Source organism: Mugil cephalus, chromosome 22, assembly GCF_022458985.1.
Source record: "Mugil cephalus isolate CIBA_MC_2020 chromosome 22, CIBA_Mcephalus_1.1, whole genome shotgun sequence".
Taxonomy (NCBI): domain Eukaryota; kingdom Metazoa; phylum Chordata; class Actinopteri; order Mugiliformes; family Mugilidae; genus Mugil; species Mugil cephalus.
In genome coordinates this window covers 9737484-9753471 of record NC_061791.1, presented here as the reverse complement: position 1 = coordinate 9753471, position 15988 = coordinate 9737484, and the positions used below count along the sequence as shown (strand labels likewise).

General features: G+C 43.0%; 2 protein-coding genes across 2 annotated transcripts; both read left to right on the top strand.

Annotated features, from left to right (window-relative positions):
- Positions 1–403: 403 nt before the first annotated feature.
- On the top strand, positions 404–5650 carry si:dkey-14d8.1 (zinc finger protein 184). Its single transcript, XM_047575511.1, has 7 exons — positions 404–763; positions 1384–1592; positions 1806–1898; positions 1988–2080; positions 2224–2334; positions 2672–2795; positions 3092–5650. Exons 1-7 carry the CDS (start codon positions 739–741, stop codon positions 4801–4803), a joined length of 2367 nt encoding a protein of 788 aa, XP_047431467.1. The 5' UTR covers positions 404–738; the 3' UTR covers positions 4804–5650.
- A 23-nt stretch (positions 5651–5673) lies between these two features.
- LOC125000130 lies at positions 5674–15868 on the top strand. The gene is made up of 16 exons (XM_047575510.1): positions 5674–5917; positions 6392–6779; positions 7428–7625; positions 8483–8860; positions 8952–9299; positions 9461–9658; positions 10472–10849; positions 11006–11359; positions 11450–11830; positions 11915–12117; positions 12248–12355; positions 12885–12977; positions 13100–13210; positions 13288–13408; positions 14614–14820; positions 14906–15868. The coding sequence occupies exons 1-16, from the start codon at positions 5771–5773 to the stop codon at positions 15757–15759; spliced, it is 4467 nt and encodes a 1488-aa protein (XP_047431466.1). The 5' UTR covers positions 5674–5770; the 3' UTR covers positions 15760–15868.
- Positions 15869–15988: the final 120 nt, after the last annotated feature.

Genomic DNA, 15988 nt, shown 5'->3' with positions numbered 1-15988 from the left:
TTAGTCACCTCCCCTCACAGATACAGTGCACTGTACATCAAAACCACCCACCACAAAGACCGTTTCTTCCCCCGGGCTGTTGCTATGGTGAACCTGTAGCAGTCAGATAACTACTACATTAAATGTGTGTGTGTGTGTGTGTATATATACACATGTTTGTCTGCTCCTGCCCTTTATTTTTCTAAATTTTATTTCCTAAAGTCTAATCTAAGCTGTACAGTCTTATTTTTTACGCTTTTATTTTTATACTTATTTAAGTTCTGTGTTTCTGCGTCTGTGGTGTCAAATTGCCTGTATGTGCACACATACTTGGTCAATAAAGCTGATTCTGATTCTAAAAAAAAAAAAAAAGGTACCACAGCAGAGGAGAATATAGGTCTATAGGGCACATGGAAATGATTGGTATATAAACAAAAACATGGATAGACTACTTCCTTGTCATTTGTCAAGTGAACCATAACTATAATAATCTCATAATAACGTGAAATGGTTTTTGGTCCACCTTTCAAATTCAAAAGACTGCTTTTATGTTGTATGGGAACTTCCGCCGGAAGTACTCCGACTTTTGTTTTGGAAAGCCGCTGTCCAGAGGCCGCCATTATTCTTCCTGGCTTGACGTTCGACACAAAGACAATTTAATACTTAATAGCATTAGATTTTGTGGTGAACCGCGACACGGTTTGCCTATTTGACGCAGCAGGGTGGTCTGTGGGACTAGCGACGCGTTGCGAGCACGCTATGGAGAAACGGTCCGACACTGCTGGTAAGTTGCTAAGCTAACGCTAGCCGCCGCCGAGAGCGGTCAGAAAACAAGATGCAGCTCAGTCCATCTGTTGCAGAGAGCAGCCTCTTTCCTCTGATTCACCAGCCTTCGTGGATGCTACTACGTCTGTTCTGTTATTTGAGGGCGGTGTGTGTTGTAGCTCGCTTGCTAACAAGCGCTAGCAGTCGCTTTCCGGGCTATTTGATTTAAAATTAAATTGTCCGTACACCGGATGCAATGTTCGGCCGTTGCACATTGTTGTTTCCTACTACGACACCTCCCGTAAGAAAGAGTGCAGGCTTGTGTAAAGTTTGAATCCAACTCATCTACAGTTGGCGCTTATTCTCGTTACCATTGCACATGAACACGCAAACGTGCACTTTTCAAATCCTCTGCAGCCTTTGAAGCGTGTTGTCGGCACCGCAGCGCCCCCTACAGCAGCTTCTGGCTGCACCTGCAAAAGAAAATCTGTTGCATGCACAAATAAAGGTCCCAGGAACATTGGTAGAGGGGAATATTTACATTGTTTTATTTCTGTTTTTGTAGTTGTAGTTGTTTTTTTAGTTCTCCAAACAGTGACACTTGCGGGCTCGTAAATGTTTCCGTGTTCTTTTTTTCAGGCGTCAGAGGGGCCCTTCCCTTGGCCTCCCTTCGCCTCATGGCCTCTCCTCTGCAGCTGACGTACTCGTACATCTGGCAGGTGATACGGCAGAAGAACGTGAGGCAGTACGGGAAAGTGGAGGAGTTCGTGACCATGGTGACGCACACCGTTCCCGAGCTCTTGAGTTTCAGACAGACTGCTCAGCTGATCCTGGGGTTGAGAGCACGGGTGAGGGTTGGTTTCGTTTTGTTTGTGAGAGGAGAAGATGGCGCAGATATGAAAAGATCGCACCCAACACTGGACGTAGATGTCACTAGAATCAAGAGTTTGGTACCCTCTAGCAACTGTTAGTCCCAATGAAGCAAATGTTCACACAGCACTATATTAACTCCATATGTTTCCTGTGTTTTCTGGTGAATAATTGGTGCTCTTGTGCTCTAGGTAATTTTGGATTTGCTTCACAAAGAGGGCCCACCAGACACCAGGGCCATTCAAACTCTCATAAATAAGTTGAAGGTCTCCACATCTTCAGGGGTAAGTGTGTACTTCCTTTTTTTTGGTCCCAGGGAAGCATATTCTAATGTTGCAGCATGTGGGAAATCTTACCATTTCCTCTTTTACAGAAGGACACAGAAGTGGAGAAATCTCAGACAAACTTCCTGGTGCTGGTCCAGAATCTGCTTAAAAGCCCTTCTGAGCGGAAACGCTTCTTCCAGGTATCTTAGGTTTTCATCATATTTCATCCTGAGTCTCTGATACATTAAAACACAGTACATTTGGCATTATTAGAAATTTAATACTTGCAATGGTTCATAATCTCAAAGTCACAGCCCTTTTAAAAACAATACTCTATGTGCAGGAGGAGTTCCCCGTTCAGTACGGCACAAAGTTTGACACAGCGCTGCAGACCCTTATTGCAGGCCTAGTGTGCAAGCTGGAGCAACTTCTGCCTGTTCCCAATCTGTCCCAGGTATGCACATCTTGATGTTTATAGATTGTTTTGATTACTCTTGGGGCAGTCACGTCTGGGCTGACTACTGGTTGTAGAACAAATATCTTTCATTTGGTTGATTCTGATTTTAGAGGCAGAGTTTTCCCTTTTTTGATTTGAAAAACCAAAACAAATTGCTGTATTTTACTATAATTACTGTAAGTATTTAGTCAAGTTGCCGCATCTGTACGAGTCAGTTATATTCCAGATGTCTATGGACCTGCTGGAATGTGCCATTAAATCACTTTTCTACTCTCTAAATAAATGTAAAGTCTCTTTTTATTAATTATTTCCATTCCCTGCTACTCAACTTCAGCTTGGTGCCATGATCTCAACTGAGCCCACTATCCTGGAGGCTTGTGGGGGTTTCATCCCTGACCCTGGTGACCTGAAGCCTCTCCTTTTACACCAACAGGCCAAAGGACTCCTCGGTGTTAAAGGTATGTGTTATAAAGAAGATACACCTCATTAAATGTGCTATATTTAGTCTCATCAAGGTAAAACGATGTACAGGTGACTAAATATAATGTTCTGAATATAATGGTCAGAACTGAAGAAGCTACTCGGATGAGTGGCGAAACGTCTTCAAGAAATTCTACAAGTCCAGCTGACCTTATTCAATGCTTTTTTGGATTACCATGACCTGGATGACTGAGAACCTTCACAGACATAAATATAATGTTCATACACTGCAAAAGAAATTTACACAGCCTCTTTTTTTTTTTTTTTTGTGCAGCAACCATTTCATCTTCAGTTGGCGACTGTGTTCTCTCTTCACTCGCCTTCCGGCCCAAACCAGTAGAACCACCACCACCACCGCCGCCGCCGCCACCACCAGCCCCAGAAACACCAAAACAATTAGAGGCCACTCTTAATGAAACAAGTGCTACCTCCCTTAGTGACACTGAAGACTTGGGCGTGATGTCGGACGACCCTGACAGCCCAGTGATCCCCGTCGTCGCCAGACCTCAACTTAGAGGTCGTTACACCCGTAAAACGGCGGATGCCAGTGCGACAAAGGAAAAGAGCGTCGCAGCGACAGCTCAGGCAGAGATCTTGGCGCAGGAGAAGGCTTCTACAGAGGAACAGCCTGCCGCAACCACGCAAAGCGAAGGGGATGACGGTGCACCACAGCAAGAGAAAGCAGAACCACAGAGGCTGCCCTTAAAATCAATCCCTTTCAGGGTAGTTCCAGTGCCGATCAAAACTGCCTCTAGCCTACAGAATGCCGGTGACGCAGGAACCAAAGACGGCCAAAAGCCCCAGACTCAGCGAGTCACATTGCATCAGTGGGTGTCACAGATTGCCACTAACTCGCTGTCACTCCCAGCCCTGCCCCCTCTTCCCCTAGATAGGCTGAGCGCTAGAGATGACATGAAGCCGAGCATAAGAAGGAAAAAGCAGATCAGGCCTCTAGCCGACAGATTTACTTGCAACGTGTGCGATAAGAGCTTCGCCTATCAGTCCAAGCTGATGGACCACGAGCGCATTCACACGGGGGAGAAGCCTTTCGTGTGCACGGCGTGCAACAAAAGTTTCCGAACGCAGGCGTTCCTCAACAACCACCTGAAGACCCACAGCACGGCGCGCCCTTACGTCTGCGGCCAGTGTGGCAAGTGTTTCACAAAACTGCAGAGCTTGACGAAGCACATGCTCGCCCACAGCGGCCAAAAGCCCTTCTACTGTAACATCTGCAACAAGGGCTTCACGCAGTCCACCTACTTCAAAAGGCACATGGAGTGCCACACCAGCCAGATGACGTTCCCCTGCAAGCACTGCAACAAAAGCTTCCCAACAGCTTTTAAGCTCTCGAACCACGAGCGCTGGCACATCAGAGACCGCCCTCACATGTGCGAGCGATGCGGGAAAAGATTCCTCGTGCCTAGCTTGTTGAAGAGGCACATGGGCTACCACATCGGAGACCGCCAGTATCTCTGCTCCCAGTGCGGGAAGACCTTCGTTTATTTGTCTGACCTGAAGAGGCACCAGCAGGACCACGTGCCCAAAGCAAAGATCCCATGCCACGTGTGTCAAAAGAAGTTCTCCAGCAAGTACTGCCTGAGGGTTCATCTACGGATCCACACCAGAGAGAGGCCGTACAGGTGCACTCTGTGCGACAAGACCTTCACGCAGGTCGGCAATCTGAAAGTCCACATCAGGTTGCACACCAACGAGCGCCCCTTCAGCTGCGACGTGTGCGGGAAGACCTACAAGCTGGCGTCCCACCTGAACGTCCACAAGCGGACTCACACGTGTAAGAAGCCCTGGACGTGCGACACGTGCGGGAAGGGATTCTCCGTGCCCGGCCTTCTGAAGAAGCACGAGCAGCTGCACACGAGGGACGCTAACCCCGACTTCTCTGGCAAGCGGAGGCACAGGGGGAAGCACAAGAAGCACGCACTCAAGAGGAAGTATGATGAGGAAGAGGAGGGCAGCGATGACTATTAAAATCAAAGACACACTAAATACATGGAAATGCTTAAAGTAGGATTTTTCAAGCTCATGCCGATCATTGATGGAATAAAAAAAGGCCAATCCAGGAACTGCTGCATAGGAATATGCAACCAGGTCATTTACAATGACCTGCTACATTATGGTTGATATGAAATTTGAGCTATACTTTAGAGGTCTTATAAAACCGTAATGTGACAAAGTGAGTTAAAACAATAGAGCTACCCTAACATGTCACATTTTGAGACAAATCAGGTAGCAGTAGAGGATTACTTCCTTATCCACTTTCTTTGCAAAAAAAACAAAGTTTTCGAAGTCTGAAAAAATATTTTTCATGCATCATGTGTTTTTTTTTTATCATTTAGCAAATATGTAAGAGATGAGTATAATGTGTACAATAGAAGTATTTCAAAGCTTTGACTGTAGATCATTTATCTACTGTGTATTAAAATGCTGTAGTGCCAGTAGGGAGCATTTGAACCTCTTACTGTCCTTGTGAAAACTGTAATAATTCAAAAACCATATGTTTTTTTTCCTTGTATTTAATGCAACTGGAACTGTTAACATTACTCTGCTTTCCTTTTCTAGAGTGAAATAGGCTCATTTGTGTTTACTGCCTTTTTCCTAACCACTTTGTTACTCCTCACTCCAATTGTGTTAAATTAATATAAAAAAGTGGATTGAGCACAACAATTTAACATTATGCAAATGTTTGTTGAGGCTGTGCATTTCCTCCTTTACCTATCCTAGTGTGAGCAGTCATGTACATAACCCACTTAGTAATTAACCTGTATTTGCTTTGTCTTTTGATGTTTTTCAGAAAAATAAATATTCATGGCAAACATCTGCTTTATCGTGTAATTCTGGTCTACTTACAATAGTAATATGACCGTCATGAATCCCGAAAGGGAACTAGGATGTGGGCTTGTGTCTAGTCTTCCCCCACTGAAGTACATTAGTATTAATGAATGAACGTGTTCTCGCGAGATTTACATTATTACAGGATGGAGTAGTTGGATCTAGTAGAGAGAAGTCGGTTTTGTGTAGCCAATTTCGGAAAATACGGAGACACGGAGGGTATAATTCATATAAATTAATAGGTATTTTGCAGGTAGGCTAAATATGTTGTGTGCGTGTTAATTTAAGTAACCAGTAATGGTTTATTATAACTAAACAGGGAAGCTAAAGTGCTCAAAAGTGTCACATGCTAACAAAACATGAAAAAAAAAACGGTAAGGAATTATATACTTCTTGACTCGATATTGTCGATCTTTCGCGATGTTATCTGAATTTAATCCATGCTTGAGGATATTAAGTAGGTCCAATACGGTATAATAGCGTATTTCCACCGCTCCGTGAAGGCACGCCTTCGTCCCGCTACGCGAACCAAACCCTTATCACACTCCTTCCTGGTTCTGGGAACAACCGCCGGCCCCGCCTTCAGCCGAGCCGTAGCTAGGCAACGCTCCTCCGATTGGCTCACCCAATGCGACGTCGTTCAGGCAACAAGAGGAAGAAGCGCCATTTTGAAAAAAAAAAAAAAAAAAAGTGGATAACAGTTGTCAGTAGTTGCTCTCACTTTCAGATGCAGAAGGAGGAAAAGAACATGGAGCCACCGGTGAACTGGTCCCCCGAAGAGACTCAGGCGCTTATTGGTGTGTGGTCGGAGGGGAGGATTCAGCGTGACCTGGAGGAATCTTGCAGAAATGAGAGTGTTTACAGAGAAGTGTCAGGCAGGCTGGCTGCAATGGGAGTCAGCCGCTCAGCAAAGCAGTGCAGACAGAAGATAAAGAAGCTGAAACAAGAATACAGAAAAATTAAAAGCGACTGCGAGGGAAGTGGGCACGTCAGAGAGACTTTCAGGTGGTACGATGCTATGGACACTGTCATGAATGACAGTCCTGCTGCGACAGAGGACCGAGACCCGTCAGACACCATGATACTTGAGTTCATGATTTCAGATGTGGAACGAGGTAAGTTTTGTTTTAGGGATGCACTGATACCACTTCTTGTCAGATGCAGGTCTAGATATTGATATGAGTACTTAATAATTATAATAAAATACTAGGGAAGACTTCCCAGATGTGCTTTATTTTCAGAAACATTAGTAAACAAAACTTTATTATACTTAAAGACTTTTAAGATGCATATTAACACCTTAAAGATGTTATTTTGCAACTGTTACCTGCTCTGTTTACATTATTATGGGATTTAACATGGTTGTCTTAAATCTTGTCCATTTATTCACAATCTGTCTGACTGTGGAGTTGTTGATTACAAACTCTTAAGAGATGGTTTTGTTACCTTTTCCAACCGTATGATAGTGGACACATCTTTTTTTCCTAAATTAACAAATATTTCTGTTTCATTTATTTGACTGTGTTCTCTTTGTATATTCTCATGGTTTGCATGAAAACTCACTGAGTTTTTTTTTTTAGCCGCATATATATATATATATCATGGTATCAATGCATCCATCTATATATGTCAAATTCTTTTAATTAAGTGATAGAAACACACACCTTATAGTATGGAAGTCATATGGATGGTGACGGCACAATTATTTAAAACATATGTACAGACTAATTTAAAACATTAATTCAGTCATTTGTCTCTTTCAGAGTCGCCCTCTATAACAGAAATGTCTCAAAGCCGCTCTACACCTAGAGATGTTGCAACGATCACTGCGCCCGACCACACACGTTGTTCCACGGAGATTCCACAAGAGCCCAGATGCTACTCCATTAAACTACAAGACTGTGACGGCCCCTCTACGAGCACCACAGAGACCTCCGCTGCAGGGAAAACATCAGCCCAAGGCAAGCAGTCACTATGCCATGTACCGAGGATGAATTATTTATTCAATTTTTTTTTTTTTAAGGAAAAGTTTCTCCAATACCTCTGTCTTTATTTGGCGAACTTTCTGCCCACTGTAGCGTTCACCTCTGGTGACTGCAGCAGAGAAATGCTTTTTGGAAATAAAACATATACATATTTATATGATATATATTTATCAAACCCATTTTTTTTCCTATTTTCTTTATGCAACTTCACCCACAACAAATACACACCACTGAAGTGATAATGATGCCAACACCTATACATCTATATATGTATATATATATATATATATATATATATATATATAAAATATTAATAATAAATAAAATTATATATATATATATATATATTCAGTTACCTGCCTCCACTATAACAGATATTTCTGGAAGGTTTTCTACACACAGCCACATCCCACCATTCACTGCACCCGACCCAACACCTTGTTCCTCGGAGGAACCACGAGAACTCAGATTCTGCTTTAGACTGTGACGTTCACTCCACAAGCACCTGGTGGAATTAATGTAGATTATAATTACGATAATAATATGTCTAAGTGGAATTTCTTGGATACTTCCATCTTTTATGTTACTGACTTTCTTTGCAATGTAAAAGTACCAAATATTTGCAACCCTTATGATAAAATATTGATATTTGGTTTTTCTGTATTGATACAATATTGCCATGCAAATTATGGCAATGCTATGCTGCGTGAACTGCTAGTAGAATATCATCTTTAATGTTATTACACTTCACTGTAGTTTAAATACATAACTTTCTATAAATAAATTTTATCCACTGTCGTGACTTGATTCTGTACGTCCTGTGCCTTTCACAGATAAACCCATGCGTTCCTGGTCAAATAAGGAGGTCCGAACACTGTTGACACTTTGGGCAAATCCCGCCGTGCAACGAGAACTTGGCCGAAACGTGAGAAACAATCAAATCTACGCCGGCTTCAGTGCCGAACTGGCTTCGCTTGGATTCAACAAACCGCCGCAAAAGTGCAGGGAGAAAATCAAAAAGCTGAAGCAGGAGTACAAGAGAATCAAGAGCGGTCATCCCATCGGCGGGAGCAGCAAAGTATGGTTTGCCATCATGGATGAAGTCCTCAGTTCTCAGGGCGCAGCAGCAAAACATTCAGAAACAGCAGAGCTTTCCTCCACGGTGTCCTCATCACCCTCTCAGTCAGTTGGCTTTGATATAGACATGGACGGTAAGTTGGAATTTAAGTAGAAACCGATTCTCTGAAAATCTCAAAAATCTAAAACATGCGAAACTTACTGAACATTTTTCATATTTCACAGATGAAATCCAGTGGTTGCCCGATGAAGTCCAAGTCCTGATGACTCTCTGGGCGCAACCGAACATTCAGAAACAGCTTCTCAGCACGGCAACGAGCGATCACGTTTACACGTACCTCAGCAATGAACTAGAACTGGTGGGGTTTAACAAGACGCCACATCAGTGCTATCTCAAAGTGAACGACCTCAAAGAGGAATACAAAAGAATCAAGCAAATGGAGAACTACAGCGACGTTAAAGGCGACTGGTTTGCCATTTTGGATAGCGTCGTTGAGCCTGATGGAGAGGCGTCGAAAGAGCTGGATTCATCTGCTGTGATGACAGAATCACCAGATGACGAGTATGTGAATGGTATGTTGATTTAATATTAATGAGCAATTGTGTTAAATTATATGGCTGCTGACAGGGCCGAACTCTTTAATAAATATGAAACGAGTTCAGGTTGATTAGCGTGCATATGGACATGTGTTTGTTTGACTGTACCGATTAATTAAAACCTGACAAATCTACAGAGTCGCCTACTATAACAGACTTCCCTGGGACTTCCTCCATGCCCTGCCATATTCTCCCATTCACTACGCCTGGCTCGACACCCTGTTACATGGAGGACCTGCAAGAGCCCGGTTTCTACTCCGTTAAACTAGAAGACTGTGACGGTCCCTCCACAAGCGCCCGAGTGGCCTCTGCTGCAGCGAAAACATCAGTCAAAGGCAAGTAGTCACTATGTCATGTAGGGTTGATTAAACACAGATGTATTTACAAGTAGTTATATTTTCAAAAAACAGAGGTATGTATCACCAGAGGCTGTATGATATAATATAGTGACACTTAAGTAACGTTATATTATCATGAAACTTGAGTAACAATACGATATTGTCACGATACTTCAGTAACAATACGGTATTATCACGATACAGTAAATCATACACAATATTATCACAATATCATGATACTTTAAGTCATACACAATATTATCACAATACTTCAGTAACAATACAATTTAATACGACACTCACAGTAAGTCAAACACAATATTATCACGATACTTAAGTAAGTTATACACAATTTTATCACGATACACACAGTAAGTCATACACAACATTATCACGATACTTAAGTAAATCATACGCAATTTATCATGATACTTACAGTAAATCATACGTAATATTATCCAAATACTTAGTAAGTCACAGTACAATATTATCACAACAGTTTAGTAATAGTACGGTATGATCACGATACCGAAGTCACAATATCTTCACAATAATAACATCAAGGTAACATCATCTCTGCTGCAACAACTAGTAAACTTAAAGAAGAAACAGACTCATTATTCTAATAGCAATGAGCTCAAACCACATTTGCAGTTTACATAGTAAAAGGTCAGTATTTGTATCAATACAATATTTGCACTGAAAACATTGTGATAATATGCTGTACAGATTTTTATTTTATTTTTTGAAAAGCATTTAATTGCATTACCTTCTATAAATGTGTTTATTTTATCTGGGTTGCTTTCACAGATAAACCCATGCGCTCTTGGTCAGATAAGGAGGTCCAAACGCTGTTGACACTTTGGGCAAATCCCACTGTTCAACGAGAACTTGGCCGAAACGTGAGAAACAATCAAGTCTACGCCGGCTTCAGTGCCGAACTGGCTTCGCTCGGATTTAACAAACCGCCGCGGAAGTGCAGGGAGAAAATCAAAAAGCTGAAGCAGGAGTACAAGAGAATCAAGAGCGGCCATCCCATCGGCGGGAGCAGCAAAGTATGGTTTGCCATCATGGATGAAGTCCTCAGTTCTCAGGGCGCAGCAGCAAAGCGACTGGAAAAAGCAAATCCTTCCTCCACGGTGTCCTCATCGCCCTCTCAGTCAGTTGACTTTGGTATGGACATGGACGGTAAGTTTCAACATTTGTCATGATCAGAAGACTGGTTTTCTCTGTGCTCATTTTTTTATTTTTTTATTTTTGCAATTCCAAGCAACCTACAGCAGGTGATGCTAGAAGACATGTCATCTCCAGAAAGTTGTTGAAATTCTCAACTCTCATTTGCAGATGAAATCCAGTGGTTGCCCGATGAAGTCCAAGTCCTGATGACCCTCTGGGCGCAACCGAACATTCAGAAACAGCTTCTCAGCACGGCAACAAGCGATCACGTTTACACGTACCTCAGCAATGAACTAGAACTGGTGGGGTTTAACAAGACGCCACATCAGTGCTATCTCAAAGTGAACGACCTCAAAGAGGAATACAAAAAAATCAAGCAAATGGAGAACTACAGCGACGTCAAAGGCGACTGGTTTGCCATTTTGGATAGCGTCGTTGAGCCTGATGGAGAGGCGTCGAAAGAGCTGGATTCATCTGCTGTGATGACAGAAGCTAAACCACCAGGCAGCGAGCGCGCGACTGGTATTTTGATTTAAACTCGATGCTGAATCTTTGCTTTAGTTGAATCTTCGGGAGCTGTTTCTGTGTTAACTCTTGTTGCGCTGCTTTCAGCTGATGCGCCGCGGGCCGTTTGGACGTCGGAGGAAGTCAAGGAGCTGCTCAGCCGGTGGGCAGAGGAGAGCATTCAGGAGCAGCTGAGATCAACTCAGAAGACCGAGAGAGCGTACGCTCAGCTGAGCTCGGCGCTCGCCACGCGGGGCTTTGATAAGACCACCAGCCAGTGCAGGTCAAAGATCAGAGTGCTGAAGCAAAGGTACAAAAGGGTTAAAGAACAAAAAGACTCCAGAAAGCAAAAAAGCAGATGGTTTGCAATCATGGATAACGTCCTTGGTCGCCGTAAGTCAGGGATTGAGACTAAACCAGCAGCTTTCACACATTCAAACCCTGGACCTCGACAGGCATCACAGCAAGAACTATGTGCAACAGTAGAAGGTAAAATAAACGGTGTTTTGGTTTAACCGTGGCTTACATCTGGTCCCGTCATTGTTCCTTCAACGCCTCTCGTCTCATTTGCAGGCTGCCGCCTGTCCGTCCCCTCGCTGTGTCTCCTGGTGCCAACCCTGCGTCTGATGTGCGCCTTCGCCTGGCAGGTGATCCGGTCCAGTAATGTGATGCATTATGGAAAGGTGGAGGAGCTGGTGCGGTCGGCGACAGAGTTGGCTCCAGAGCTGCTGACGCCAAGAGAGAAAACGCAGCTCCTGCTCCGACTAAGGGCAAGGGTAAGAGGCAGGGAGACTGTAACTAATCAAAGTGGATCATATTCCACAATGAAAGATGAAGAAAAATCACTTTTGTGTCAAGAAAAATAGTCCAGATGTGTTACCTAACACCTGTGAATGCCTGTTTCAGCTTGTGCTGGACTTGTGTCTCAGAGAGAGCACGGCCAACCTGCTGAACATCCAGCCCCACCTGAAGGTCATTCAAGACCTCACAATAAGCTGCGGCTGTGACCAGGAGGTAAGTCTGTCATAAGCTGGTGAAGTCATCATTTCTAAATGAACCTTTACGAAAGAATTATCTTCTAAATAAATTAATAAATGAATAAATGTAGTAATTCTACAAATGTAGTAATTTACAAAGACGGAAACTGATCACTGCTAAAGCTTAAAGTTCCTATTATTGTCAACCTCAGCACCTTCACAAGGCTCTAGCTTTAACTGATGGTCTGTCAGTGTCAAAAGTAGGACGAGCTTCATCGTTCCTTTAAAGGGGAAATTACCCGACTCAGTGTTGTCCTCAAGTTGTCCTGTTTAACCAGCCATATGTGCATTGCTCATCCCTCTTGCCCTCTTAACGCTCAGCGTGGCCCCAGGTTGTTTAGTCTTTAAAATAGTTTTTATGTTTTTTTTTTTCTTCACAGCATAATTTGCCTTGATTTTTAATGTACGTTTTCCTTCCTTTAAAATCCAATTCTCGACACAGATTCTTTATATTGTTTTTGGAATGAACCCGCCACTTACCAGTTGATTTTTAAACCCACTCACAGGAACTGGAGGAGTTGGAAAAGTCAAAATCCAACTTTGTGGGGATTGTTTTCGCGCTGCTCGAGGACACAGAGGAGAGACGGAGGTTTTTCAAGGTGAGACACAGTCACCATATTTGAGTTAATACTGAATATCCAACCACCTGGGTGAGACGAGAGACAGATGAACGTTTAAATATGCAAGGAGACACTTTTCCCCTTCTTTTGTTTTTTCCAAGGAGGTCTTCCCTGTCTACTATGGCCAAGAGTATGAAGTCACACTGCACACATTGGTTTGGAAATTCATCTCCAGACTGGACAATCTACTACCCAGCCCTGATATTAAACAGGTACGCCACATTATAGTGTCAGACGTTGTCTTTGTCACTACATTGTGTTAATTATGTGATTTTTGTTCTCTTCGCAGACGGCAGAGTGGCTCAGCACCTCGGACGCACTTTTAGAAGAATGTTCACGGCTGGTTTTGGAGCCAGATCAGCTGAAGGAGCTCCTGCACTTCAGTCAGCAACAGTCAGCAAAAACAAAGTGTAAGTCATTCACTACAGTGCAGAGATCGATTGATAGGGATTTTTTAGGGCTGTATCCAATACCGATTTATTTTACATCAGCACTGGCCCATGACTGATACGTGCTGCCGATTTTTCTGATTTGATATTTGGAGCCGATACTGCTTTTTCTCCCTCCTTTTACATGATAAAAATGATACAATGGTAACAAATGTTATTAGTCTCAGTTTAACCAAAATAAACATGAACATTTATCGAACTCAGAATATTTAAAGCTCTTATGTATACAAAATAAAAAATAAACGGGTAAAAAGTGGTAGAGCATAAGCAGGGATGAAATGTCAGCTACTCAACAATAACAATAGTAAACGTTAGGTTTGGTGATAATGACTGTAATGTGTTGGTGCCGAGTGGCAAAGTAAATAGACCTTTATTTGGTAACCGTTAAAAAAAATAACCAAAAGAAAAACATTTTTTTCCAAGTCTTATTTTTGGGGAGTGCTCGACACGATTAAGAGCATTTTCCAGCTGCACGTACTCTGTTAGTTGGGGAGGGGCCATGTATGGGCTGCACGGCCTGCAGCGTCTCTAGCATCACAGGGCTGCCTGTGGATGCGCCTGTCTGTAAATTTAACCGGGGAAAAAATATAAATGTACCGGCAAACGCACTCGCGTATTGGCCGATACCAGTAAAAAAAAAAACACCAACACTACAGTGTTTTAGGAAATGAGTACATTATTCTGCATTTTATGAACATGTCTCATAATAGATGGATAATAGATGTGGCCAAAGTTTTGATGGAAATTAAATTAGAAGTAATCCCCGTAAGACAGGGACACACTTTTTTCTGCGTTTGTGCTGAACTGTCACCACGTCATTTATAAAGTCAGATGCAGGCATCCCTAGAAAGTCAGACTGCACCTGTTTTGGTGAAAGTATGCACATATATTAGAGAAATGTTCATGAAAACAAAATGATTCCAACTTTACGGGCATTATTGTAGATCAATAACGGACGTCCTGCTGTAAACTGATGATGTCACTAATAACCTTACCAACATTTGAATAAATATTCAAAATGGGCCTTACATTCAGTTTCCCTGAATTAATACAATTTCAGGTAACATTGTTGAATATATATATATATGTGTATATATACATATATATATTCAACAATATGCTGATGATTGATGATTTTAACGAAGAATTATTTTTTTTCTCCACAGGCTTCTCTCAAGTTCAGAATATGTTTCTGCCTCTGCTGTCTCTTCGTCCCAAAGCCAATTCAGACCAACAGGAAGAGGCTACAGCTAACGAAGAAGACGAAGAACTGCTCGATGGAGAGTCCGTTGGGGAAAACCAAACCGATGACACGCAGGTTCTTGGGGACTACAGCAAAGGAAATGAAGATGTGGAGTCTGCAAACTGCTCAAGTATGCCTCCAACCCATTTCTGTTGTAATACTGAAGTACAGATAAAAGGAAAATCTAAACTGACTCACTGTTTCGCTTCTTTTAGATTTAAATCCAGCCCCTTTACAACTGCAGCTCTGCTCTCTGTGTCCCTACTCTGACGGCCAAGTGCCAGGCCTTCTTGAGCACATCAGGAAAGAGCATCTGTTCCAGGAATCCAGTCGTCCTCCCTCCAGTGAGCATGGGAAAGGAGGTGACTTTCAGAAAGTCAGCGCTCAAGACTTAACGCCTGAGATTTTGGGCACAACAGACACTTGTAAGTATTGCGGAAAGGTCTTCAAGGACATATCAACTCTAAACAGCCACATTAAAACACACACTCTACCGTTCCGCTGCGACCAGTGCGACAAGAAGTACTCCTCCAGGGCGTCTCTGACCGTGCACCGTCGGATTCACACGGGCGAGACTCCGTATTTGTGTTCGCACTGTGGGCAGGGCTTCAGGTCTTCAAACAGCCTTGGGCTGCACGTTCGCATACACACAGGGGACCGCCGACACAAGTGTCCGATTTGCGGAAAGACCTCGATCCAGCATCTGACACGACACATGCGCATGCACAGAGGGGAGAAGAACTATCTGTGTTCAGAATGCGGGAAGGCCTTCCTCTCGTCCGGGGAGCTGAGGCTGCACATGAGGTTTCACACAGGCGAGCGGCCTTACGCGTGCAAACACTGCGGCAGAGGCTTCATTGCCAAGTGCCTGCTGACGGTTCACATGCGCCAACACACAGGAGAGAGTCCGTACAAGTGTTTGCTGTGTCCGAAATCCTTCCACACTTTGAGAGCGCAGAAAAGACACATGATGATCCACTCGAACAGAAAATCTTTCCAGTGTTTAAAGTGTGGTAGAATATTCAGGCACGAAGGTACTTTTAAAATACACGTCGACACGCACAGATGATATAATACAAGAAGTGCAAAGTAATTTTATGTCATTCTGCTTTAAAAGGTGTAACTTGCTAGTTTCAAGAGAAAACAGCTGCCAGATAAAACACTATTTATGCATTAAGAACCACCTTAAATCTGTGTAGTGCAACTATTTGGTTCTGTTCACAGCCAGTCATAAGCCACTAATAAACAAAACACTGTTTATTACTGACTGAAAGCATTGTTTTAAAAATAACACACTC

Bases quoted from the DNA above. Each gene is read 5' to 3' on its own strand.
- si:dkey-14d8.1 (XM_047575511.1), top strand. From the start codon at position 739: ATGGAGAAACGGTCCGACACTGCTG. The intron at 1,899-1,987 runs GTAAGTGTGTAC...CCTCTTTTACAG, and splicing joins AGGTCTCCACATCTTCAGGG to AAGGACACAGAAGTGGAGAA. The intron at 2,796-3,091 runs GTATGTGTTATA...TTTTTTGTGCAG, and splicing joins AGGACTCCTCGGTGTTAAAG to CAACCATTTCATCTTCAGTT.
- LOC125000130 (XM_047575510.1), top strand. From the start codon at position 5,771: ATGAATGAACGTGTTCTCGCGAGATTTACATTATTACAGGATGGAGTA. The intron at 8,861-8,951 runs GTAAGTTGGAAT...CATATTTCACAG, and splicing joins CTTTGATATAGACATGGACG to ATGAAATCCAGTGGTTGCCC. The intron at 9,659-10,471 runs GCAAGTAGTCAC...TTGCTTTCACAG, and splicing joins AGCGAAAACATCAGTCAAAG to ATAAACCCATGCGCTCTTGG.